This window comes from Sorex fumeus, unplaced genomic scaffold (assembly GCF_029834395.1).
Source record: "Sorex fumeus unplaced genomic scaffold, SorFum_2.1 ptg000011l, whole genome shotgun sequence".
Classification (NCBI taxonomy): Eukaryota; Metazoa; Chordata; class Mammalia; order Eulipotyphla; family Soricidae; genus Sorex; species Sorex fumeus.
Window position 1 is genome coordinate 3323730 of NW_026606068.1, and position 24738 is coordinate 3348467.

The window sequence follows — 24738 nt, forward strand, 5'->3', positions numbered from 1 at the left end:
GTGCGACTTTAGGTACATCAGTGGGCGAGAGTATGAGAGGTCGTGGCCATGCACTCCAAGAAATAACTGCATCGTTGATGAGATTACAAGGTGGGGGTGGGGGTGGGGGAGGCAGTTTGTAGGTGTGACTGCCAAGCTACTGGAAAACTGGGGAATCTGGGCGGAGGAGGCCCAGTCCAGATCCAAGCAGGCTTGGAGATGGAGATCTCAGTCACGGGTTCTGCATACCTGGGTTCCTCTGCCGGTTCCTTCATGGGTGAGGCTCGTCTGAGCGTGTGGAAAATGGCCTTGAGCATGGCTGTGGCTGGGTTCTGGAGGTGTTCTGCTTGGGCGGGGAGGGAAACTCAACCTGCCCCTCTCCGAGGTGCCCTGGTGAAGATAGCCTGGTGAGGGTCGGGAGGGAATTCTGTCTGTGAAACAGATGGTTTATGAAATGGAATCGAGAAAAATTATGTGGGTTAACCGGCATCAGGGCTTCAGTTATGCCAGTGATATGAATGAGGGGTAGAGACATTTGCCCAAAACACAGATCCAACAGAACTGAAACATGAGATCCAAGCGGCAACCACTGAAACTTTATAATGTGTCTGTCAACTTGATGGGGGCGGGGATTGAGTTGGTGGGGTGGGGAGGGGTGGGGAGTGGAACTGGGGGTCGGGATGGGAGGGAATCTGGAAACATTAGTGGAGGGAACTTGACACTGGTGGAGGGTTAGGTGTTGAATTATTCTATGCCTAAATGCAACTATTAGTAACTTTGTAAATCATGGCTCTTTAATAATTTTTTTAAAGCAAAGTTATTGAAACTTAAAAAAATTTAATTAGTTAAAAAATTAAAGTTAAATGCATTCAGGGCTGGAGCAATAGCACAGCAGGTAGGGCCTTTGCCTTGCATGCGGCCGACCCGGGTTTGATTCCCAGCATCCCATATGGTCCCCCGAGCACTGCCAGGAGTAATTCCTGAGTGCATGAACCAGGAGTAACTCCTGTGCATCGCCTGGTGTGACCCAAAAAGCAAAATAATAATAATAATAATAATAATAATAATAAAGTTAAATGCTTTCTGGCAAGCATTTATATGAAAACTGGTGTTATTTAAAAGATACGTAATTAAGATGTGCCAACTTGAATTTTACACATATGTAATTAAAACTGAACAGTAGATAAATAAACTATTTAAACTCAAAAAATTAAGAAAAATTATAGGACAGAATGAATATAAAGGAATATGTAGAAGGTTTCAGGATTGTGTGGTCAAATTGAATTATAATAAAACTATTAAGTTTTAATATATAGTATATTTGAGTAAAATCATATTTTAATGTTCCTTTGCTAAAATGGACAGCAAAGTATTACAGACTAGTGATATTTTCAGACTATAAATCATTGTTGGTTTTCCTATAAAATAAAGATATGTGTTATTAGAATTATTTTATGTCAGTTTTATCATTAGGTCTTTAAGTAAACTTAGTCTTGTTTTTAGGAAAACTAAGTTTTAGTTTCAGTCTTGAAATCTTTGCTACTGTGTTTGTTTGTTTGTTTTTGTTGTTTCATTTTGTTTTTTGGGGGGCCCATAGAGGGCACCCAGCAGTGCTCAGGATTTGCTGCTGTTTCTGTGCTCAGGAATCATTCCTGGGGTTGAGTGAGGGCTCGGGGAACCATATGTGGTATCAGTACTTGCTGACTATTTTCCTGGCATTTGCTACTATATTAAATGGGTATTTTGGTATTGTTTTTATGGCTATCTGCATTTTAGCTCTTTTAAAACTTTGAGACTAAATTTCCCAGAAAATCAGAATTCTTTAAAAAATATTCTTGGTTGATTCAAGAGAAAGTAAATATTAAAAATCTGAGACTGAGAAAGAGTACAGCAGCTAGGGCACTTCCCTTGCATGCAGCCAACCCGGGTTCGATCCCTGGCACCCCATGTGACCCGCCAGGAGTGACCTGAGTTCCAGGAGTGATCCCTGAACACTGCTGGGTGAGTGACCCAAAGAAACAAATAAAAGAAAAGTCTTAGAAGAGTTGAGGATTCCTGGAATAATTTTCTCCCCTTATGGAGCGAGAAATATATGTAAGAATCAGACCTATTTGGTATGTTAAGACTTCATGGGCAGCGTTGTCACATGAGAAGGAATATATAGGCTTCTTAATATATGTGTATTTAACATATGAGGATTAGAAAATTATTTGGAATCCTGAAGACTGGTAGTTCTGGTTAATTTTGGATACTTTAAGAAAATGTATGTCACAAAATTGAGCAAATTTCCTTGCCAATTGTGTTAAAAGCGCTTTAATCATGTGCATCCTAAAGCTTTTTGGCTACTTGTAGACTTACTCAAATTGCTTGTTCAGAGAAATATGTGAGGAAACGGTCTTTGAAAAATGCTTCAAAGTACAGATTTGTCATGGGACTGACGATAAAATTGCAGGGCTCATAGACAACCTTGGCACAAAAATTTGAGGAGATTGATATTTTCTACATAGAACAATGGAGTATTCAAATGAATAACTATTTTCTTTTTAATTTTTAACTAGGCGCTGTGATTTACGATGCTATTAACAAAGTTTCAGGCATATCATGTGCCAAGACCACATCCACCAGTGTCAGCATGTATTTTCTTCTTGATTGACTTGCCCTCTTATTTTTGTCTTGTGTTAATTTTTTGTTTTGTTTGGGGGCCAGACCAGGTGATGCTCAGGGATTACTCCTGACTCCGCACTCAGGAATTACTTCTGGCACAAGGGGGACCATATGGGATACCAGGAATCAAACCCGGGTCAGCTGTCTGCAAGGCAGGCATCCTACTTGCTGTACTCTGTCTTGGGCTCCCAATTTTTGAAAAAAAAAAAATCTCCTTCCCCCTTCCTTTGTTATTGCAGTGACAGGAGTAGGGAGAGCATAACATACAAAGTGTTATGCTCATACACTTTGTCATGGAGTTGAGGATCCCAAAAAGCAGTGCCACCAGGAAACCTCTCCCAGAGGGTGTTCGGGGTGCCAAGTTGCTGTGGGTATTGGGGCAGCTCTGGGGAATGAACTCACAGCCTTATGCCTACAAGGCAGACACACTACCACTGAGTTTAAAGAGCCCAACATCTTCACTGTTGTGAATTTTGATTGCAGGATCAGTTTGGGCGTGTGAGGTGGTGTTGGGGATCAAACTCACAACCTCCTGCTTGCAAGGTGGGGACTCTGTCACTGAGCTGTCCCCAGGACCCTCTCCTTTTCATTATATGGTCATCTGTGGGTGGACGGCTAGGTTGTTTCTTCGGTTTCTCTATGTGGGATATTGAAATAATGCTGTAATGAATGTGGGGTATGAATTCTGTTTATTTTCTAGGTAGTGATTTTATTTCATTTAGATATTGTCAGAGAACAAGGATGATTCTAGTAAATGTAACAAGATGTGTTAACGGCTCTGCTTCTCTTCTGCACCCTCCGCTTACTTGCTCAAGGCTATGAGAACGCACCTGGCAGGGGGCACCCCGACACACAGGCAGGCACCGTGACATGCAGGCAGGAAGATACAGGGCTTAAAAAACCTCTCCCGGAGGGTGATCGGGGTGCCAAGTTTCTGAGACTTGCAAACCCCTTGTGTGAGTGTGTTTTGGTGTGTGAGTTCACTTGATCACTTGACTTCCCGTTTTTAATCGTCGATTTGCTCGAGCGGGCGCCAGTAACGTCTCCATTTGTCCCTGTCGCGTTCTAGTGTAGCCCAATGGCATCTGTTCGCTCTAGGAACATGAAGAGCTTCAAACCGATCGTTTATGATCTTGATGAAGAAGTCTGACCATCTGGTAGGTGGGCGGCCACGCGGTCTTTTGACATCCCGTGGAATCCAGTCGGTAATAGCTCTAGTCCAGCGGTCGTCTTTAAATCTCATTACGTGACCAGCCCATCTGATTTTTGACACCGTGGCAAACGAGACAGCGTCCCTGATTCTTGATCGTCGACGGATGTGGGAACTACAGATTCTTTCTCTCATTTGAGTGAAACATGATATTCCAAGCATAGCTCTTTTGATTCCTCTTTGAGAGACCCGAATAGCGTTCTCATCCTGTTTTCGTAGGGCCCAGGTCTCTGAGGCATATGTTAATGCAGGAAGAACAGTGGAATCAAAGAGGTGTGCCCGGAGCCAGAGGTTCTTCATCCTCTTAGCTATTTCTTCGACGCTCTTGAAGGCGTTCCAAGCCGCTCTCTTCCTCCTGCGCAGCTCGGGTGCCAGGTCATTTGTCATGTTGACTTCTCGACCTAGGTACACATAGCTGTTGCCTTCGGAGATGGTCATTCCATTGAGAGCGAATGGGGCGGTGTGTGAGTAAAGCCTTGAAAACTGTCCTGTCTCTGAGTGTCTCAGTCGGCAGCTGAGCTCGGGCTTGTGGTCACTAAACATTTGGAGGTTCCACCAAGATCTCTGGCACCTGAGAGTCTGAAGGGCGTGATGCCCTCCATCTGCGTAGAAGCTACCCTATTCCATCAGCTCTGATTGTGCCAAAACAGAACTTTATTTATTTATTTATTTATTTATTTGTGTGTGCTTTTTGGGTCACATACAGAGATGCTCAGGGCTTACTCCTGGCTCTGCACGCAGGAATTACTCCTGGCAGTGCTCAGGGATGGGATGGGATGCCAGGGATTGAACCCAGGTCGACGGAGTACAAGGCAAACGCCCTCCCTGCCGCGCTATTGCACTGGCCCTAAAGCAGAACTTAAAAAGCTTTTTTTTTGCATTTTTTGCAACAGACAGTACCAGCCAGTGAGGACTTTGCCATACGCTCATCTTCAACTTCTCTTAAATTCGTAACCCTGACGCGGTTTCCCTGCCATTGTCTGTACAAGCAATGTGATACTTCCAAGAACAGCTGAAACTACTGGGTGGTACAGCAAGAGATATGGGGAGGTTCTGGTTTGAATTATTTCCACAGGGACTCCCCAGTTAGTGCTCATCTCCAAGGAAGCCTGAACCTAAAACCACAGCAAACAGTGTAGTTTTGTATTAATGTGTGTGTGTCTTTCTAAAATTTTATTTAGTTTGCTTGCATAGTTTGTCTGGGCTGGAGCAATAGCACAGAGGGTAGGGCGTTTGCCTTGCACGCAGCCAACATGGCCAACCCGAGTTCGATTCCTCTGCCCCTCTCGGAGAGCCTGGCAAGCTACCGAGAGTATCTCGCCCGCACGGCAAAGCTACCCGTGGCGTATTCGATATGCCAAACACAATAACAACAAGTCTCACAATGGAGATGTTACTGGGCCCACTTGAGCAAATTGCTTTTTTGGTTCACACCTGACAATGCACAGGGGTTACTCCTGGCTCTGCACTCAGAAATTACACCTGGCAGTGCTCAGGGGACCATATGGAATACTGGGAATCGAACCTGGGTCGGCTGCGTGCAAGGCAAACGCCCTACCCGCTGTGCTATCACTCTAGCCCCTGAGTTCAATATTTCAACAGGAGTTCCACCACCATTACATCTTCCCACCACCATTATTTCGAATTTCCCCACCACTACTCAAGCCTGTCCCACAGACAGATGCCAATTTATTTTGTATTGCTTGTTATGAATAGTATGAGATGTTGCGGCTCCTGAAATTCTAAAATCTTAAGTAATTGGGGTCCAGAGACATCTCTGCAGTGAGCTGCTCTCTGATTCATTTGTGACTCTGGATCCTGACCGTTATTGCGCTGAAATGGCACCCAGAGGCAGTCTATGGGTGCGACAGCCAGGACCCCGGAAGGGCGGGAGATGGGATGAGATGGGATGGGTGCCCATTCGCAACTCTGAGTGGCCTGGAGTTTCGTCACTGGTCCTGCATACCTGGGCTTTTCAGCAGATTCACATTCATCCATGGGGAGCTAGGGACCAGCCTGTGAAGATCAGCTCTGAGCACGGCGGCAATTGGGTTCTGGAGGTTTCGTCCGCCGGGGTTCATCTGGGACAGGCAGAGGGACAAAGCCTGCTCCCCTCTGAGGCGCCCCGGTGAAATCAGGCGCGGGGTCCAGAGACATCTCTGCAGCATGCAGAAACTCTTTCGAGATTCATTTGTAAGTCCTGTCGCCTGGTATTAAAGTGGCCACCAGAGGGCACTTGAACCAGCCCATGGACCTGCTCCTGGCGTGCAGCGTTAACTGGGCTGTTCTGGATGGGTGGGCTGGGATAATTAATGAGGCTCTCTTCAGTGCCGCTGCATGCTGGCCCTGTCTTGGACACTGGCACTGGCAGCTGAGTGGACTCCACGGTTCTCCGTGGCGGTGGTTCAGGCCCAGTTGTGTCGTTATCTGAACATGGAGCAATAGACTGACCACTTAGGAAGGGCTGATACTGCACCACCTCTGGGCTCAGTGCTTTGTTTAGTTTGCTGTTGTTGCTTTGTTGCTGCCGTTTGAGGAGGAGGGCACTCGCCAGCGGTGCTCAGACTCCACTCTGGGCTCAGTGCTCAAGGGCCACTCCCAGTACTTGGGGCCACAAGCACCGCTGGGAATTGAACCGAGGACTCCTGTGTGTGAAGCATGTGCTCAGTTCCATAGAACCACATCCCTAGTCCTGGGTTGTTCTTTCCTTTGAGTTTGAAATTACTGCTGCTTCCATCTGAGCTGGAAAGGGCGGGGTAGGGAGGGACGGTAACATCTCATGCCCCCCAACCTGTGAGTCCAGGAATCACAGCTCCTGAGTGTCGCCCGCTATCTCCACGGCCTCAGTGTGACACTCTATCTGCAGGTCCTGAGCGTGGCTCTCTCTCTCCCCCCTGAGCCTGACCCTCTCCACCACCACCACCACCCCCCCAGCGGTCACCTCCTCACCCTCGTGGCTGAGCACAGGGTGAAGCTTCCACAGGAACTGTGTGGTGAAGTGAAGGGTTTCGGAGCAGGAACTCGGCCAAGGCACCCAGATGTAGAGGGTTGTGCAGAGAGGGAGAGAAGAGGATAACAGGCTGCTGTTAGGGGAAAGGGGCAAGGGATCCCCCAATAACCCACCTTCCCCCCACACTCACACACACACATAGACACACACACTCACACACACAGAGCAGGCAGAGTTCAGCAAACCCCCATCCTCACACACACAAGCCGGCCAAGTGCAGGGTGCAGTCCCTCCATGAGCCTCCAGAGAGCGGCAGAGTCACGGCAGAAGGAACCGCACAATTCTAGCCGCCCCAGGTGGTCCTGGAGTACTGTCACTAACACACGGTGCTGTTACGGCATTAACAAGCCCCCCAAGTGCCTCCAGCTCCTCCGGGCACACACTCTGTCCTTGCCAGGTGCCCTGGCCTCCCTCTCACACGTCCCTTTCCCCGACGGCCCCTCAGCTGTCCAGCCTCCCCATACACACCCCTCTCTCTGGAAGCCTTCCTTGATTCCCTCACATCTCACCCCCATCCCTGCTCTAAGCCACCCCTTTCATGGAGCACTTCCACATCCCTCTTGAGTCCCCCCCCCCCACCTGTCCCCTAACACCCTGTGTCTCATGTGCTATTTTTGGTTTGGGGCTTGGGGGGCCACACATGGAATGCTGACTGTCCCCTCCTCTGCTGGGCAGAAGGTTCAGAGAGGCCAGGCTGACTCAGCTGTGCACGCTCACGTGTGTGTGTGGGGGGGAAGGGAACACCTGCCCCTCTCAGAACTGAGGACAAATAGAGAATGAGGGAGAGCTGGAGCAATAGTACAGCGTATTGGGCATTTGCCTGCACGTGGCCAACCCAGGTTCGATCCTCGGCATCCCATATGGTCCTCCAAGCACCGCCAGGAGTAATTCCTGAGTGCAGAGCCAGGAGTAACCCCTGAGCATCACCAGGTGTGACCCAAAAAGGAAAAAAAAAAAGGGGGGGAAAAACACAAAAGAATGAGGGAGAAAGGCAGAATGGGCAGAAAACAGAATCCTCCAAACCCAGAAAACTGATGCCGATGTGGAAACCACCAAGCGCCCCTGCTCCCTTTCCACCCCGAGAATTACTCCCTTTAGACAATCCCACAGGAAAGAGGCTTGTCCCTGTCCCCTGAGGCCCCTGTGAATATGTATGAGTCCTGTTAGATTAAGATAGGCAGGACATACAAGGCTGTGGTTCTCCTTCCCGTAATGTTCGTGGGATGGGAGCGTTGAATACTGCACAGGAAGGGCAGTCGGGCTCTCATTCCCATCGCTCTTAGCTCCTGGCCCCATATTTTCCCTTTATATCTCTCTCATTTCTTTCTTTATTTTTTGCTTTTTGGGTCATACCCAGCGATGCTCAGGGGTTAGTTACTCGTGGTGGTGCTCAGGGGACCATTTGGGATGCTGGGGATCGAACCCAGGTCCGATTTGCATGTAAGGCAAATGCCCTACCCACTGTACTATCGCTCAGGCCCACTTAGCCCTCCATACTTCCTTCCCTCAACTGAGCACCCGGGGCGGGTGGGGGCCACCTTCTTTAGCCCCATCCTCTGCTGGCGGACAGTCACTTGCCCACGTCACTGAGCGCCAGCGTGTGCTCACGGGCACACAGGAGCCAGGGGGCGCCTCAAGCTGACTCATGGCAAAGGACATGCAGAAGCGGCTATGCTGCCTGTGTCCTGGCAGGCAGTTTGTCCAGTCCTGTTTGCCCGCGGGACAAACCCCCTCACTCAACAGGTGCATGCTCTTGGGCCAAGGGCACCCCAGACCTGGCAGCACTGAGGGGACCGTGCAGTGGTGGGGAGGGGCCCGAGGCTCCGGCGTGCAAGGCGCATGCCTCAGGTCTGAAGCTCCCTGTCCTGGAAATTCTCAGAAAATGGTTTTGCACAAGAGTATGCAGAAGCCACCACGGACCAGGCCAGGTTCAGATCCCGGGATTCTAAATGGCCGCCCGGGGGGGCTGTCCAGGGGGGTCTGCGGGCTCCCGGATCCCTCCCCACCGCCAGCGTCCCCACACACCCTCTCATGAAAGTTTAGGATTTGGGCCTGCAGCCTTAGCCAATGGGGAAGGCCCACCTGACTAAGTGACTACATGGGGAACCCCAGGGTCACAGGACACAGTAACCTGCCCGCTAATCCCAGAAATCATCCTGTTTCCGCCCAGCTCGGGATCAGAGTTCTGCACCTGATCCACGTGAATCCTAACTCAATTTGGGGGGATTGGAAGGGGAAGTCACACTTGGCAATGCTCAGGGCTTACTCCTGGCTCATCACTCCTGGGGGTGCTCGGGAGGCCATATGGGATACCGGGGATCGAACCTGGGTCAGACATATGCAAGGCAAGCACCCAGCCTGCTGGACTATCAATCCAGCCCTCAACTCAATTTTTTTCAAGGACCAGGGAGACATGGGAAAGCCACGAAGGCTCTCTCCTCTTACCCAGGGGAAACTGAGGCCCAGCTAGGTGCACAGCCTTCAGGAGCACCTTAGCCAATGGGGAAAGCCCATCTGACTAGGTGACCTGTATGGACCAGGGATCACGGGGTGTAGTTGCGAGGGCAGGGAGGGGGCACAGCCTTAAGAGGGGTTATAAGGTGTTTGCCTGCATGTAACTAATGCTGGTTCAATCCCCTGCCCCGCCAAAGGATTCCATGAGCACCACCAGGAGTGAGCCCCGAGCACTGAGCTCAGGTATGGTTCAACAACAACAAAAAAGCAAAATAAAACAAATTTCTCCCCAACACTTTTTTATTTGTGAGAATGTAATAGCATACAGAAAGTATCAAGATGCAAGGGGCAGAAGTTCCAAGAATGAGGTTTTCTTCCAAAAAAGAGAAATGACTGTTTTCTTGTCTTGGCCGCCCATGGATAGTGCTAGAGTCCCCAAGGGGTAGTGACACCTGTGGGGGTGTCGGGGGAGGGTCCTAAAGGGGGGGGTCTTCAGCCTCGAGGTGATTTCCGCTGGGGTGGGAACTGGAGGAGGGGATCTTGCCTCTGGGTCAGGGGTGCAGATAGAATCTGAGTTCTGGGGCAATTGGGGGTCTTCAAGTCAGACTGAGACCAGCTTGGAGAGGGGTCCCGGGGGCACAACGAATCGAGGTTCACAGTGGAAGCTGAGTGGGATGGAGGGGGAACCCAGAGGGAGGCACCAGTCTGCCACTCATCACCAACACTCTGTCCTGAGTGCTGAGTCCCTTTTGGCAAACTGACAGGGAATCAGGAGGCCCAGATGGTCACCAGAGAAAGGCCAGCCTGGGAAGGTCAAGGCCACCCAGAATGTCTGACCGCATCTCCAGGGACTCATCGTCGACCAGCACAGTCAGTGCCAACACCTGTCCAGGAGAGTCTCAGGATTGGCAAGAACTGAGTCGGGGGAGGGGAGGCTCATTCCAAAGTCACTCAGCCGAAGGGTCTCACTTCCACCTTCCTGGAGATTCCAGAGATGCTATGTATCCCTTCCTTGGCCCCCCCACTAACCAATGTGTTCACGGGGTCTCCCCTTGACATACCCAGGCCCCCCCATGTCACGGCCATGTCCTCCTACAACTACATCCCAAGTCCCCTGGAGCTTGTGGCCACCTGGTCTGGTGGGCTTCCATTGGCTACAGTGCTCCTGAAAGCTGGGCCTCAGTTTCCCCTAAAACAGAGGGGAAAGGGAGCCTCCCCCTGTCTCCCGTGCACACGACACGTCACTGTGTCAAAGGCCTTTAATGGTGGGGAGGGAACGGAAGGCAGCTGAGTGTCTGGAGAAGGGGGTGAACCCTCAACCTAGACCAGGATTCAGGGATCTTCGGGGAGGCTCGTGTGTGTACAAAACTCTGGGGAGAAACCCCTGACACCTGCGCAGGGCGGATGGCATGGGCTGGGGTTGGGGTGGACCATAGCTGGCTCCATCTCTGCTATCCGTATCCGATGGGGTGACATTCTTCAAACCACGTGTGGGATGGGCTTGAAGCGAGGGAACAGGAGGGGGACAGCGTGCTGGCGCCAGGACAAGGCGCTCCGCGGAGGGGCCGGGTAGGACTCAGAGTAGACACTCCTCCGTGGGTGCTCCTCGGGCGCCAGCCAACCCTGCCGTAGCCGCTCATAGAGCCCGTAGTTGGTAGGCGGTGCTGCAGGGGACAAGGGTCCGGGTTAGCAGGACTGTGGGAAGGGGACGGGGTGGGGGAAGCCGGTCCTGAGGGCCAGAAACTGGGGCACAGGGACTGGAGTGATAGCACAGCGGGGAGGGCATTGGCCTTGCATGTGGCCGACCCAGGTTCGATTCCCAGCATCCCATATGGTCCCCTCAGCACTGCCAGGAGTAATTCCTGAGTGCAGAGCCAGGAGTAACCCCTGTGCATATCCAGGTGTGACCCAAAACAAAACAAACAAACAAAAAGAGACCGGGGCACAGAGCCCAGAACTTTGCCCAGGCTCCTGGGTTGGTGTCCTGGCTCAGGTTCACTCCCTAAGGACCCAGGAGGGGTCAGCACTGGTCAGCAGAGGGTGAACCCCGGCTCCGACCACAGTCTCCTCCCAGAACCTCAGGAACTGCATCTCCAGGCTCTGCCCCTGGCCCTGAACACCAGGGATGGGGCAGCCGAGAGCCATCAGCCTGGCCACTCCTTGTGGTCACTGCCCAGTCTTAAGCATCGTGAGGTCCGAGTCCTGTACTGTGAGCTGGGACCCGTTGCCTGGTCTTGCCCTGTCACTTAGGCGTCCTTCAGCCCCTGTCCAGCTTCTCCGTCAGCTACCTCCCTCTAGAGTGTTCCTTCCCATCATTTCCCCAAAGAGGCCCCAAATCCCAGAGCTCTATCCTATATACTCAGGCTTCTCCTCGCTCAGCGGCCACTCCATCCACCGCACCCTCACTGTGCCCCGACCCCGGAGCAGGAATTCCTCCCTGGGTCCCCGTTGTCAGGTGAACGGGTGCAGGGGTGCGACATTGCGGGCCCCTGCATGGCCACCATCACCCCGTGTCAGAGGAGAGGGCAGCCTGCCGCTCCAGGGAGACAAGGCTTGTGGCTCCCGTGGCCTCGGGGACACCCCACCGCACCCAACCCCCGGGGATGGAGAAGAAGAGCCGGGGCAGCACCAGTACCGAGAAGGGGCCGGTCACTCCTCTCGGGGACCCACGTGTTCGTGTGTCGGTTCCAGACGCGGCACAGGGGCTGCCCTGGGTTGTAGTTGTGCCGGTTGTAGTGGTCGTCGTAGGAGCTGATGAGGTGCCCGTGGGGTGGTTCCTGGCGCTGCTCCATCACGTGCTTGTAGGGGAGCCCCTGGGCAGGCAGGTAAGCAGTGAGGACCAGAGCTTTGAGGGGCTCGGCTGCTGGCTCATCCCGACATTCAGGCCAGCTTGGTGAGGTCAGAGTGCAGTCGAGTGACCCTGGGACCAGCTTGGGGGTGGGGGCAGAGCAGGGGAGCAGGGGAGTGCATCGGCCCAGACTCTGAGATCTGGGCCTGTTGGAGGATGCGCCAGGACTTGCGCCATTTCTGTGTCAGGGGCAGGGAGAGCGCCATAAATTGTCTCCTGTGAAGGATTTACAGCCCCCCCAGCCTACCCCAGACTGGATACGAGGGGAGGGTTGGCTGGAGGGAGGTTAAGAAAGCCGGGGTCTTCCGACTCGGGGGCGGCAGCCTGAATCGTTGCTTTTTCGAAGAAAAATGCTTGGAGCCGGGAGAACAGGAATCCCTGATTTACAGGGAGACGGAGGCTGATTTCCATAGCCGCCCCCTTGTCTGTGTCTGCCGGGGTGTGTAGTGGCTGTCTGCACCCCATATTTCAAGGGATGCTCCATAAATAAGTCAGCTCACAATGCCGGAGGGAGCCCGGGCCGGGCTGGGCAGAGACCTCAAGCTGGGCTTCCCAAGATCCGAACCCCCAGGGGCCCCGAGGTCCAATGCCAGGGAAACCGATGGGGCCCCCATCGTGGGAAGGGAATGCAGAGCCCCCGAGCTGGGCGAGAGGGGAGGGGTCCCAGCAGGCTCTTGCTGGGGGCTCCTCCGTCCTGCCCTCTGGACATGGTGCCACATGGTTCATGTCTCCAGCGGGTGTGGGGACAGACATGGCAGCCTTTGCCAGAGAGAGTATGTCCCAGTTCCTGAGAAAGGGGCAGGGCATGTCACCTCCAAGGGGTGAGCCAGGGCAGAGCCCGTGTTGGTCAGGAGGAAGGGGGACAGGAGAGATCCCGCCTGGTGCCCTCACCGCGGGGCACCAGGGCCAGGCTTGGCGGGGGGGAGGTTGCTGCGTTTGAATAATTCCAGCAAGTTCTGCCACCCTGCGCCTCTGGGGTACCTGGCCATGGAGCGACTCAGGGCAGGGGGCCCAGTGCTCAGAGGAAGGGGATGTGGAGGGGGGTGGGGCTCTAGGACCAGGGGCCCTAAGAGGTCAAAGATCCCTAAAATAGAGAAAATGTACAAGGAGTGAGTCCACCTGCTTGGAGACAGGCCTGACCCATGCTCGCCCCTCCATGCCCGCCTCAGTTAGGGGGATCCGTTAGGAGGAAGAGTGGTGGGCAGGGCACCTGCCCAGGGTCAGCTGTGCAGGCAGCCCTGAGGGCCTGACGCCCCTGGTGGGATGTACTGGCTGGGGTCTGTCTCAGCCACGTTGCAGAGATGAGTGCGGTTCACCCTTCCTTCATCGGGGCTTGGCAGGAGACTGTTGTCTCTTCTTGTGTTTTGGGGGGCGCCACACCTGGTAATGTGCAGGGGCTACTCCCAGCTCTGTGCTCAGGGGGTGCTCTTGGCAGTTCTCGGGGACCACGCAAAGCTGCGGATGGAACCCAGGTCTCCTGAGCCTGAGAAGAAGCACCCAGTGTCTGGACTAGGTCAAGTGTCTCCTGCCTGGTGACTGGGGGCTGGAAACTGCCCACCAAAGGCTCTACCTTACAGTCCCCTCATGGGCATTTGAGTCCTCGGTGCCAATCATGGCAAAGGTGGGTGTTCAGAGGCAGAGCAGGGCACCCAGGGCACAGTGTGGCTCAAGGATGCCAGCAGAGAAAGTAGAATAAAGGACCAGATGTGATGGCCTCTCGGTATCTGTATTGCAAACCATAACGCCCAAAAGGAGAGAGAGAGAGAGAGAGAGAGAGAGAGAGAGAGAGAGAGAGAGAGAGAGAGAGAGAGAGAGAATGGGGGAAATTGCCATGGAGGCAGGGGGAGGGTGGGAAAGGGGAGGTGTACTGGGGACATTGGTGGTAGGGAATGTACACTGGTGGAGGGATGGGTGTTCGATCATTGTATGACTGAAACTCAAACATGAAAGCTTGTAACTATCTCACAGTGATTCAATTTAAAGGTCACTGTCCTCCCGTTGTTCATCGATTTGCTCGAGCGGGCCCAGTAACGTCTCCATTGGAGACTTTGTTGTTACTGTGTTTGGCATATCGAATACATCACGGGTAGCTTGCCAGGCTCTGCCGTGTGGGCGAGATACTCTCGGTAGCTTGCTGGGCTCTCCGACAGGGGCGGAGGAATCGAACTCGGGTTAGCCATGTTGGCTGCGTGCAAGGCAAACGCCCTACCACTGTGCTATCACTCTAGCCCAATTCAATTTAAAAACAAACAAACAAAAAAGGATGCCAGCAGATCCGGAAACCAACATTTTTGAACATGTCAAGGTGATAGTGGGACCTGTATGGTGCTGGGGCCTATGTGCTGACTACTATGTGCTGAGTGCTAGGTGCTGGGTACTGTGTGCTATGTGCTGGGGTACTGGGTGCTGGGTGCTGGGTGCCTTGTAGACCTGGGGTTCCTTGGTGGTGCTGGGGAACTATGTGCTCCTGGCTACCAACCCAAAAGGAAATTCTGGCAGGTTCATCTGACAGGCTGGGCAGTAGCGCCCCCTTCTGGGCAGGAGGTACTGGCATGCCTGGTATGTGCAGGAGTGAGTTGGAATCTCAGTCCTACATGAGGAGCAGTGGGGTGGTTCTGATGGTACCCAGGACATCATGCTGAGCACTGGACCATCTGGCCAGGGTGGCTGAGTAGCACCAAGAGCGACCCCCAAGCCCCCTGAGCATGGGCCGGAAGAGCTCAGCAAAGAAACAAAAACAAGACCGGGAGTCACGCGGGGCAGCTGGTGGTGAGGATCGGGCTCTGTCTGCAACACACTGGGGGTGCAGCCGCCTGCTGGCTCCCGCCCCCACGAGCCCAGTGGGTTCAGGGCAAGGACAGATGGCGGCACCCTTCACCTGAGGATAAGGGCCAAGCTCAAGGACTCCACATTAGCACCCCAGTTGAGTTCAGGGGAGGGGTCGGGACCAGGAAAGCCGAACCATCACCGTTTTCATGGGCAGCAGGGGCCCAAAGCATTATCTGGAGAAACTGCCCAAGGGAGCTGAAAGGACAGGTGTCCCTCGGGGGGCACCCCCAGACCTGCCTTCTCCAGTTCCCAGCGCCGCCAACACAGATGGTTCCTGCCTGTTCTGGAAGCACCAACTGTTCAGGGCCAGAACTTGTGGCACATTCTTACTGAAGTGAACTACTCTTTGGGGGACTGGGGGTTGAGGGGGCAGGGATACATCAGCGATGCTCAGGGGTTACCTCTGGTTCTGCACTCAGGAATTACTCCTGGCATGCTTGGGGAACCATATGGGATGCAGAGGATTGAACCCGCGTCAGCCGCATGCCAGGCGAACCCTCTACCTCACCCCCTGTGCTGTCCCTCGGGCAAAAATTCTTTTATGTTTTTGGGTTTGTTTGTGTTTCTTCCTTTGATTTTTGGGCCACACCCGATGGTGCTCAGGGCTTACTCTGGTTCTGTGCCCAGGAATTATTCCTGGTGATGCTCATAGGACCACACGGGGTGCCAGGGATCGAACCTGGCTGTTGCAAGGCTACCTACTATACTGTCACTTGGGCCCCACTGGGGCCAAAAACAACTTAAAACAAAAACCAAAACTACCAACTCATAGGAGGCGGAGGGTGTGTGAACCAGCCTGCCCCCCTGGCTGGGCTGTAACAGAGCAGTCTGAAGAGAGGGGACACGGGCAGCCGGGCTGAGCACCAGCGCCCAGTGCTGAGATCTCTGCTCTGCACTTGGAGAACTCTGCACGATTTCTCTTAATTCCCCTTCACATCCTTCGTCATTCAATATTCACTCAGCTCCCCTGTTCAGTACCTCAGGCTGTGTCCCTCATCCCTGGCTAAATCCCCAGAACAGGAGGAGGGAGAAGGAGAGGGGTGGGGGGGCAGTGATTTAGGAGTATGCTGGGACATACAGATGGGAACCAGTCTGTGCGTTGGGGGCGGCAGGGTGGGCTGCAGGGAAGTGAGACTGAGGCTGCAGTCCTGGGTGGGGGAGGGGTGGTCTCCTGAGCCCCCAACAGGCATCCGGAGAGAACAGACTGATGGTGTCGCTTGTGCTATGTCCCCCCACCCCACCCCGCATGAGCCTGGGGCTCCTGTTACCTCATTTTTTCTCTTCGCGTACCACCTGGAGACCTGATCAGGCCTGTGGCCTGGGAAATGGATGAACTCGCTTCTGTACATGCACTGGGGGGTTTTCTCAGCAGTCTTGTGGAACTGGAAAAGACCCCGCGTTCAGAAGCAGCCCCAGGAAGGCCCTTCTCTGAGCTTCCCTGTTCCCCTGCCCTGACCCCAGACCCGGGCACACAGAGCCCAGAGCACCCCACATGGTGCAGACTTAACCTTGCCCTCTCCTTCGGTGGGTTGGACTCTGGGACCTGCGGCCCCTCTAGCCCCTGGGGAGGGTATCGCCTGCTCTCGCACCCTCTTGCCCTGTCTTCACCTCCTCTATCTTTGTCTTTTGGACACTTCGTCCCCATTACATTTCTTTCTTTTTTCTTTTTAATGTTTATGTCCCCATTACGTTTCACGTGTGTTTGCCGACTACATTTCTTTCACTTAGTTGAGCATCATTTCTTTCTTTCTTTCTTTCTTTCTTTCTTTCTTTCTTCCTTCCTTTCTTTCTTTCTTTCTTTCTTCTTCTTCTTCCTTCTTCTTCTTCTTCTTCTTCTTCTTCTTCTTCTTCTTCTTCTTCTTCTTCTTCTTCTTCTTCTTCTTCTTCTTCTTCTTCTTCTTCTTCTTCTTCTTCTTTCTTCTTGTGTAGGAGTACTGCTATTTATTCAACCATTGATGAAACTGATTGAATTGGGCATGAACTCCACATTACTTTTTTTTTAAATTCAGAATGTTAATTTGATTTCACGGATCACACGGTCCTCCCGTTGTTCATTGATTTGCTCAAGAGGGCCCAGTAACGTCTCCATCATGAGACTTGTTGTTACTGTGCTTGGCATATCAAATACATCACGGGTAGCTTGCCAGGCTCTGCCGTGCGGGCGAGATACTCTCGGTAGCTTGTCGGGCTCTCCGAGCTGGAGCGATAGCACAGCGGGTAGGGCGTTTGCCTTGCATGCAGCCAACATGGCTGACACAGGTTAATTTAATTAATTTTTTTATTGAATTACTGTGAGATACAGTTACAAAGCTTTCCGGTTTGAGTTTCAGCCATCTGATGATCGATCCCCCAACCCTCCACCAGGGCACATCTTCCACCACCAATGTCTCCAGTATCCCCCCCACCCCTCCCCCTGCCTCTATGGCAGACAATCTCCCCCACACTCTCTTTCGTATTGCTTGTTATAAATAACATAAGATGCCACACAGCCACAAGAACAACTGCGTGCTCCTGGAATTCTAAACTTTTAGACGATTAGGGTCTGGAGAATTCTCTGCAGTGAGCTGCTGGGTTCGGAGATACTTTTGTGTGTCTCTGAATCATGGGTGATAAGGGGCAGCTGGAGGCAGTTTGTGGGCATGACCTTCAAGGTCCCATGGGGATGAAGGTATGAGAGGGACAGGTCCGTCCCCTATCCCTTGAGGCCTGGAGTTTCTTGTCACTGAACCTGAGCACCTGCACTTCTCATTGGGTTCTGGAAGTTGGTGGCTTCCGGGGCTCTTAGGGTGCAGGTGGAGGGAAAATGCCTGCCCCCATCTGAGGCACCCCAGTGAAGTCAGCTTGGCTTAAAGTCCGGAGGCATCTCTGAGCAAGCTGCTTGGTTCAAAGATTCTTTTGTGTGTCTCTGGATCATGGCCCTTGTTTCTACCTTTTCCAGAGAAATAAACTATTGTCATATGCCCTGCAGGATGTGCCAGCTCCCCCATAGAGCGCTGGCCCTAACTGCAGCTTTTGATCTCTTTCGAGATTTATGGGTCTCTGAAATAAGGCCCGGCATGGCTTGCCAGGCTCTGCCCTGCAGACGAGATACTCTTGGTAGCTTGCTGGTCTCTTCACCCCTCTCGGAGAGCCTGGCAAGCTACCGAGAGTATCTCGTCTGCACGGCAGAGCCTGGCAAGTTACCAGTGATGTATTCGATATGCCAAACACAGTAACAAGCGTCACAATGGAGACGTTACTGGGCCCGCTCAAGCAAATCGATGAACAACGGGAGGACAGTGCTCCAGTGCAGTGAAATAAGGTCAGTAAATGAGCTTGTATAGCTGAGCAGGAGGTGGTCTGTGGGTGTGGCTCCCACATACCTAACTTTTGGCCATTTAATTTCTTGGCAGGCTGGAGCAATAGTACAGCGGGTAGGGCATTTGCCTTGCACGCAGCCAACATGGCAGACCCGAGTTCGATTCCTCTGCCCCTCTTGGAAAGCCCGGCAAGCTACCGAGAGTATCTCGCGCTCACGGCAAAACCTGGCAAGCTACCTGTGATGTGTTGGATATGCCAAACACAGTAACAATTGTCACAATGGAGACGTTACTGGGCTTGCTCGAGCAAATTGATGAACAACGGGAGGACAGTGACAGTGATAATTTCTTGGCAACTTGACCCCATGTTGTTTCCCCAGGTTTGGCCAAAGGCACAGCTGCAATTTTGGGTATCAAGAAGTCAGAAAGCACTGATGCACTTACTCTGCAGGTACAGGTTGACCTGCTGGCAGTACCATAACCTCAAGCATCATTTCTTTGAGCTCATTAAATATTCTTAACATGATATCACTAAAATCACTCTGTGTGTGTGTGTGTGTGTGTGTGTGTGTGTGTGTGTGGTGCCAGGGATCGAACCTGTGTTCTCACACATTGCTCCCGAATGGTTAGCTTTCTGGGATTCCTAGTGAATCTTATAGTAGAGTTTTTAATTTTTGCAAAAACAAATCAAACGATGCTATGAATATGATTTTACGCTTGTATTAACATATTAACTATACTAGGTCTTCCAAAACACAGGATGATCTCACTTATCTGTGATATATAGAATACTGGAAATGCATTGTAATAAAGAGGGAATGCCTAGATCATACTGGACCCCAGCGTTTAAAAAGAAGGACAGAAAAAGAAAGAAATCAAGGGGGGAAGAAGAGAACGGGAAGCATTGGGAATCAGAGCTTTGGCTATAATTGTGATATGGGTGAGTGGTATAACCATATATCCAAAGAACAGACTCAACAACACTGAAAACATGAGATCTAAGTTGCAACCCCTGGAACTTTGTAATATGCCTGTCAAGTTGAAAGGCGGGGGATGGGGCAGGGGTTGGGGTGGGGTGGGAATATGGGAACACTGATGGAGGGAAGTTGGTGCTGGTGGGGGGGTTGGTGTTGAAGTATTAAGTGCCCAAAACCCAACTATCAATAACTTTGTAAAACACTGTTCTGTATATGAAGTCTTCCAGTACATAAACAACGGATGTGCTTCCATGGAATGGTATCTTGTGTCTGTCAACAACGATTTGTTGTGTTGCTTTGAGTTTGGGGCCATATCCGGCAGTGCTCAGGGCTTACTCATGCCTCAGTACTCAAGGATTACTCCTGGAAGTTCTCAGGAGACCATATGGGATGTCAGGGATTGAACTCGGGTCAGCTGTGTGCAAAGCTTTGCAAACACCCTACCCACTGTTCTCTCTCTCTCCAGCCCTGCCTTGTATATCTTTTAATGTGTTTGTATGTGTGTATGTGTGTGTGTGTGTGTGTGTGTGTGTGATCTCATATCTCATATATTTGATACGTGGAAGCTATTCTTTGAAAACAAAGAATTTTACTCGTTCCTTTAAAATTTGTGGTTTTTTGGACTTAATTGTTGTGAGGGTGCTCAGGGACCCAGGAAAAATCTGGTTGAGCTCAGAGACTCCAGGGCCACACCCAGCATCCATGGGGTGGGCCTGAAGTACTGGAGTTGAGACTCAGGGTCTCGCCCTCCCCAGCTCTTCAAATTCATCACCCCATGACCTTTGGGTTTCTGTTGAGAAAACTAAGAATTTCTAACAGCTTCCTTGAATATGAGGAGTTCCTTTTTCTTTTAAGATTCTTTCCACTTTCCACTTTTGACAGAGTACTTGTGAGCCTCTACATGATCCTCTTTTTTTTTCTTTTTGGGTCACACCTGGCAATCCACAGGGGTTACTCCTGGCTCTGCACTCAGGAGTTACTCCTGGCGGTGCTCAGGGGGCAATATGGGATGCTGGGAATCGAACCCGGGTTGGCCGCGTGCAAGACAAATGCCCTACCCGCTGTGCTATCTCTCCAGCCCTACATGGTCCTCTTTAAGTTGGCCCTACTTGCATTTCATTGAATTTCTTGGATTGTTAGATACAGCTCTCAGTTTTTCCCCAATTTTATAAGTTCTCAGTCATTATTTCTTCAGATTTCTCTTCCCCTTCCTTTTTTTTTTTCTATTCTATGTATCAGCCTGGTGGTATGCCAAAATTCCTTAGGCCTCATTCGCTTAATTCTTTTAAGCCTCAACGGTTTCTTGGAGAGGTTTGGGGGAGAGGGGGGAGGGAGGACCACACCTGGCAATGCTTGGGGCTTGTTCCTGGCTCTGCACTTGGGAATCCCTTCTGATGGTGCTCAGGGGAACATATGAAATGCCAGGGATTGAACCTTGGTTGACAGCATGCAAGACAAGTGCCTTACCCACTATGCTATCCCTCTGATTCCTGGTTTATTTATTTATTTATTTATTTATTTGCTTTTTTTGGGGTCACACCCAGCGATGCTCAGGGGTTACTCCTGGTTCATGCACTCAGGAATTGCTCCTCGGTGCTCGGGGGACCATATGGGATGCTGGGAATCCAACCTGTGTTGGCCATGTTGGCTGCGTGCAAGGCAAACGCCCTACCCGCTGTGTTATTGCTCCAACCCCTCCTGGTTTGTTTATTTCTTAATAAATAATCTCTTTTCAAGTTCTCCGATCCTTTCTTCTATTTGCGTGATCTCTTGAATACCCCCTTTTTGAAAAGATGGGGAAGGGTTGTAGTCCCACTGGTGTTCAGGATACAGATCCAGGACACAAACTCCTCACGGGGGAAAAAAAAAAGAGTTTCCAGTCCTCTGAGTCATCTCCCCCGTTTGAGAACTGTCTTCTAGAATGTTTTTAATATGGCTATTGGATTCTTGAACTCCAGAATTTCTATTTAGCTTCCCTTCGTAATTTCTAGCTTGCTATTGATATTCTCCTTTTATGTAGCTATGATTTTCCTAATTTTTTTTTCTTTTTGGGTCATACCCAGTGATGCACAGGGGTTACTCCTGGCTCTGCACTCAGGACTTACTCCTGCTGGTGCTCAGGGGACCATATAGGATGCTGGGAATCGAACCTGGGTCAGTCGCTTGCAAAGCAAATGCCCTACCCTCGGTGCTATCGCTCCAGTCCCAATTTTTCTGATTTTCTTCAGCAATTTGTCCACTTTTCTTCGCCCTCCTTAAGCATGGTTAAGGTTATTTCAACGTCTTTGCCTAGAACTTCTGATATCTGTGTTTTTCAGGGACAGTTTCTATCACTTAATTTTTTTCCCACTAAAAAACATTTTATTTATTTATTTTCCAGACTTACATATTTTTGTGCTTGGGTTTCAATTATACAATGATCAAACACCCATCCCTCCACCAGTACGCATTTCCCACCACCACGGATCCCAGTATCCCTCCCACTCCCCCAGCCCCCACCCCACCCTTCCTCTGTGGCAGGGAATTTCCCTCTCTCTCCTTTTGATTGCTGTGGGTTTGCAAAAGAGGCATTGAGTGGCAATCATGTTTGGTCGATAGTCTACTTTCAGCATGCTTTTCCCATCCTGGGAGGATCCTCTCAACACCCTTTGTTTGGTGTTCCCTTCTCTTTCTGAGCTCCCTTTTCCCCTAGCATGTGTGGTTGGCCTCCAGGTCATTGAGTAAAATTCCTGGTACTAATCTCTGCCATTCTTGGGTGTTAGTTTCCTATTTTGTTACTTTATGTTCCCCCAGATGAATGCAATCTTTCTATGTCTATCCCTTTCTTTCTGAGTCATTTCACTTAACATTCTATCACTTAATTTTATCCCTTTTGGGTGAGAAGTCCATGTTTTGCTGTTGGGCTTTGTTTTAATTTGCATGCCATGTCATTTTCTTTTCTTTTCCCAGCTAAAATTGGATTTTATTTTATGCTTTAAGAAGCCACCTCTTCTAATCTTGCAAACTAGCTCAATCTAAGAGAAGATTTATATTGATAGGACATTTCCTGAAATATAAAATCAGCCTGGTGTGAAGGCTTAGTTCTTCTCAGAATGTTCCTGAGCAAGTATTTTACCTAGGTGGGGTGTGTGTGTGTGTGTGTGTGTGTGTGTGTGTGTGTGTGTGTGTGTGTGTGTAAAAGGGAGCAAGAACTCTTCCCCTTCTTACAAGCTATTTTGAGGGGTCCACACCTCACAAATCACTCCTGGCAGACTCAGGGGACCATATGGGGTGCAGATACCAAACCCAGGTGGGCTGCATGCAAGGCAAATGCTCTTCCATGTCTACTATTGCTCTGGCCCTCATTCAAGCTGTTTTTAAAATGCCTTAATTTCCCAGCACACTTCCCCTCTGCTTTTTCTCAGAGCCTTGGCGGGTCTCTTAAATTCCTCCATCTGCTCTGTCTCACCCAGATATCTGCAGACAACCTGAGCTTCCCACAGCTTTTCTTAGCCTGAAGTTTGACCTTTGCCACTTTTCCCCGTCTGAACTCTGAGTTCAGCAAAATAGACACCAATCCCTCAGGCCATGCCAGATAAGTCAGTATGCTGCTCCAGTATGTCAAGGGAGAGAAGTGGGAGTTGGGCTACTACTAACCACCCGCCATTTGTACAGTGCTGTGTTGGAAAGTAAATGGAGAAAGAACAAATAAATATCCCCTGAAATTAATTTAATTCAGCTGGAAAGGGTCTTTTTCTTTTATTTTCTTTTTTTACTTTTTCCCCTTCCTTCCTTCCTTCCTTCCTTCCTTCCTTCCTTCCTTCCTTCCTTCCTTCCTTCCTTCCTCCCTCTTTATTTCTTTTTCTTTATTTTTTCTCTTGTTGTTCTTTGTTGTTGTTTTTGCTTTTTGGGCCACATCGAGTGATATTCAGGGGTTACTCCTGGCTCTGCACTCAGGAATTACTCCTGGTAGTGCTCAAGGGACCATATGGGATTCTGGGAATCAAACCCAGGTCGGTTGCGTGCAAGGCAAACACCCTTCCCACTGTACTATTGCTCCAGCCCCTGTTGTTCTTTTGAAGAGGCCATACCTGGCATGTTCAGTGGCCACACCTCTCTGTGCTCAGGAACCATAATGGTGCCCAGGGGACTGTAGGCCTTAGTGGAATTGGAACCAGGCTTGCAGCTTCAGTTGTATGCTAGAAAAGTTCTTTAACCCTCGTCCTACCTCTCTGACCCTTGGAATTTGTCTATTTCTAAGCTCACATTGTGTCACGATAGACCAGTATTTCTCAGCTAGGGCCATATGGCCCCACAGTGGAACCTCAAGATATCCCAAAAGAATATTCCAATACCACTGTCACTGTCCTCCCATTGTTCATCAATTTGCTCGAGCGGCCCAGTAACATCTTCATTGTGAGACTTCTTGTTACTGCGTTTGGCACATCAAATACGCCACGGGCAACTTGTCAGGCTCTGCCGTGCAGGTGTGATACTCTCAGTAGCTTGCCAGGCTCTCTGAGAGGGGCAGAGGAATCGAACCCGGGTTGCCCAGGTTGGCCGCATGCAAGGCAAATGCCTTACCCACTGTGCTATCGGTGGAATTAGGAACAGGGAACATCGGACACCTAGAAACGTGCCCCTGAGAGGCATGACCATGGTATTGATGCCTCAACTGCTGTATTTTCAAGGTATAACAGAGTCCTGGGTGTGCACTTGAATGGGATGCCCTTGTGGAGGGCAGAGACCCGAAGGACACATTCGTAGAGTGAAGCTACCCTTGGTCCTTGCTTTCAGAGTGGTGATACCCTCCCTCCTATTTTTCCAGCCAGTTCCTCTGAGCTCCCAGCCCTGCCTCCCTTTCTGTTTCCTTACCTTCTTCCGCTCTTCCATCCAGTTTCCAGTGAGTACTCTGGTGGAATACTGGGTCTCAACCTTCCAGCTTGGAGTAGAGAAAGACTGTGGGCTCCCTGCAGTCACAAATTGCATGGCAAAGATTCACCCCGAGTTTTGTGAACTTGACCACAGTTCAAAGTTTCCAGCAAGGCAGGAGAATAGACTCCAGGGAGTTGCTAAGGTTGGGGTGTCTTCTTTGCCTTCCCAGGTGTCCTCATGAGTGAGTCGTAAATGACACCCTGCCAACTTTGGGGGATGAAGGCCCTCCCCCGCTGAGAACTGTGGGCCTCCAGAGAGAAGCATGTGAGTGCAGAAACTCTATTGTTGATGGTCTCCCTGGTGACAGGCTCTAAGTATAAATACTCTCCTTAAGGGAGCAGCTGACTCTACAGGAACAAGTCTGGTCCCACCCAAATGAATCACACCCACCACCACCACCACCACCACAGCAGGGACTGGAAGTTGCTGGTGCTCATGTCATCATCCCCCAAGAGTTACGATCCTTGCTGCAGGTTGACAAGGAGGACATGCAAGGTGATCACTTTCTCCCCCCACCCCCTAAGTGCTGATGGAGGTGCCAGGCTCATTAGGAG

General features: G+C 51.0%; 1 protein-coding gene across 1 annotated transcript; it reads right to left on the reverse strand.

The window, feature by feature from the left end:
- Positions 1-10796: 10796 nt before the first annotated feature.
- On the reverse strand, positions 10797-24239 carry CFAP107 (cilia and flagella associated protein 107). Its single transcript, XM_056110876.1, has 4 exons — positions 24125-24239; positions 16263-16376; positions 11953-12130; positions 10797-10981 (listed from the first exon to the last, which is right to left on the reverse strand). The coding sequence occupies exons 1-4, from the start codon at positions 24236-24238 to the stop codon at positions 10797-10799; spliced, it is 591 nt and encodes a 196-aa protein (XP_055966851.1). The 5' UTR covers position 24239.
- Between the last annotated feature and the right edge of the window lie 499 nt (positions 24240-24738).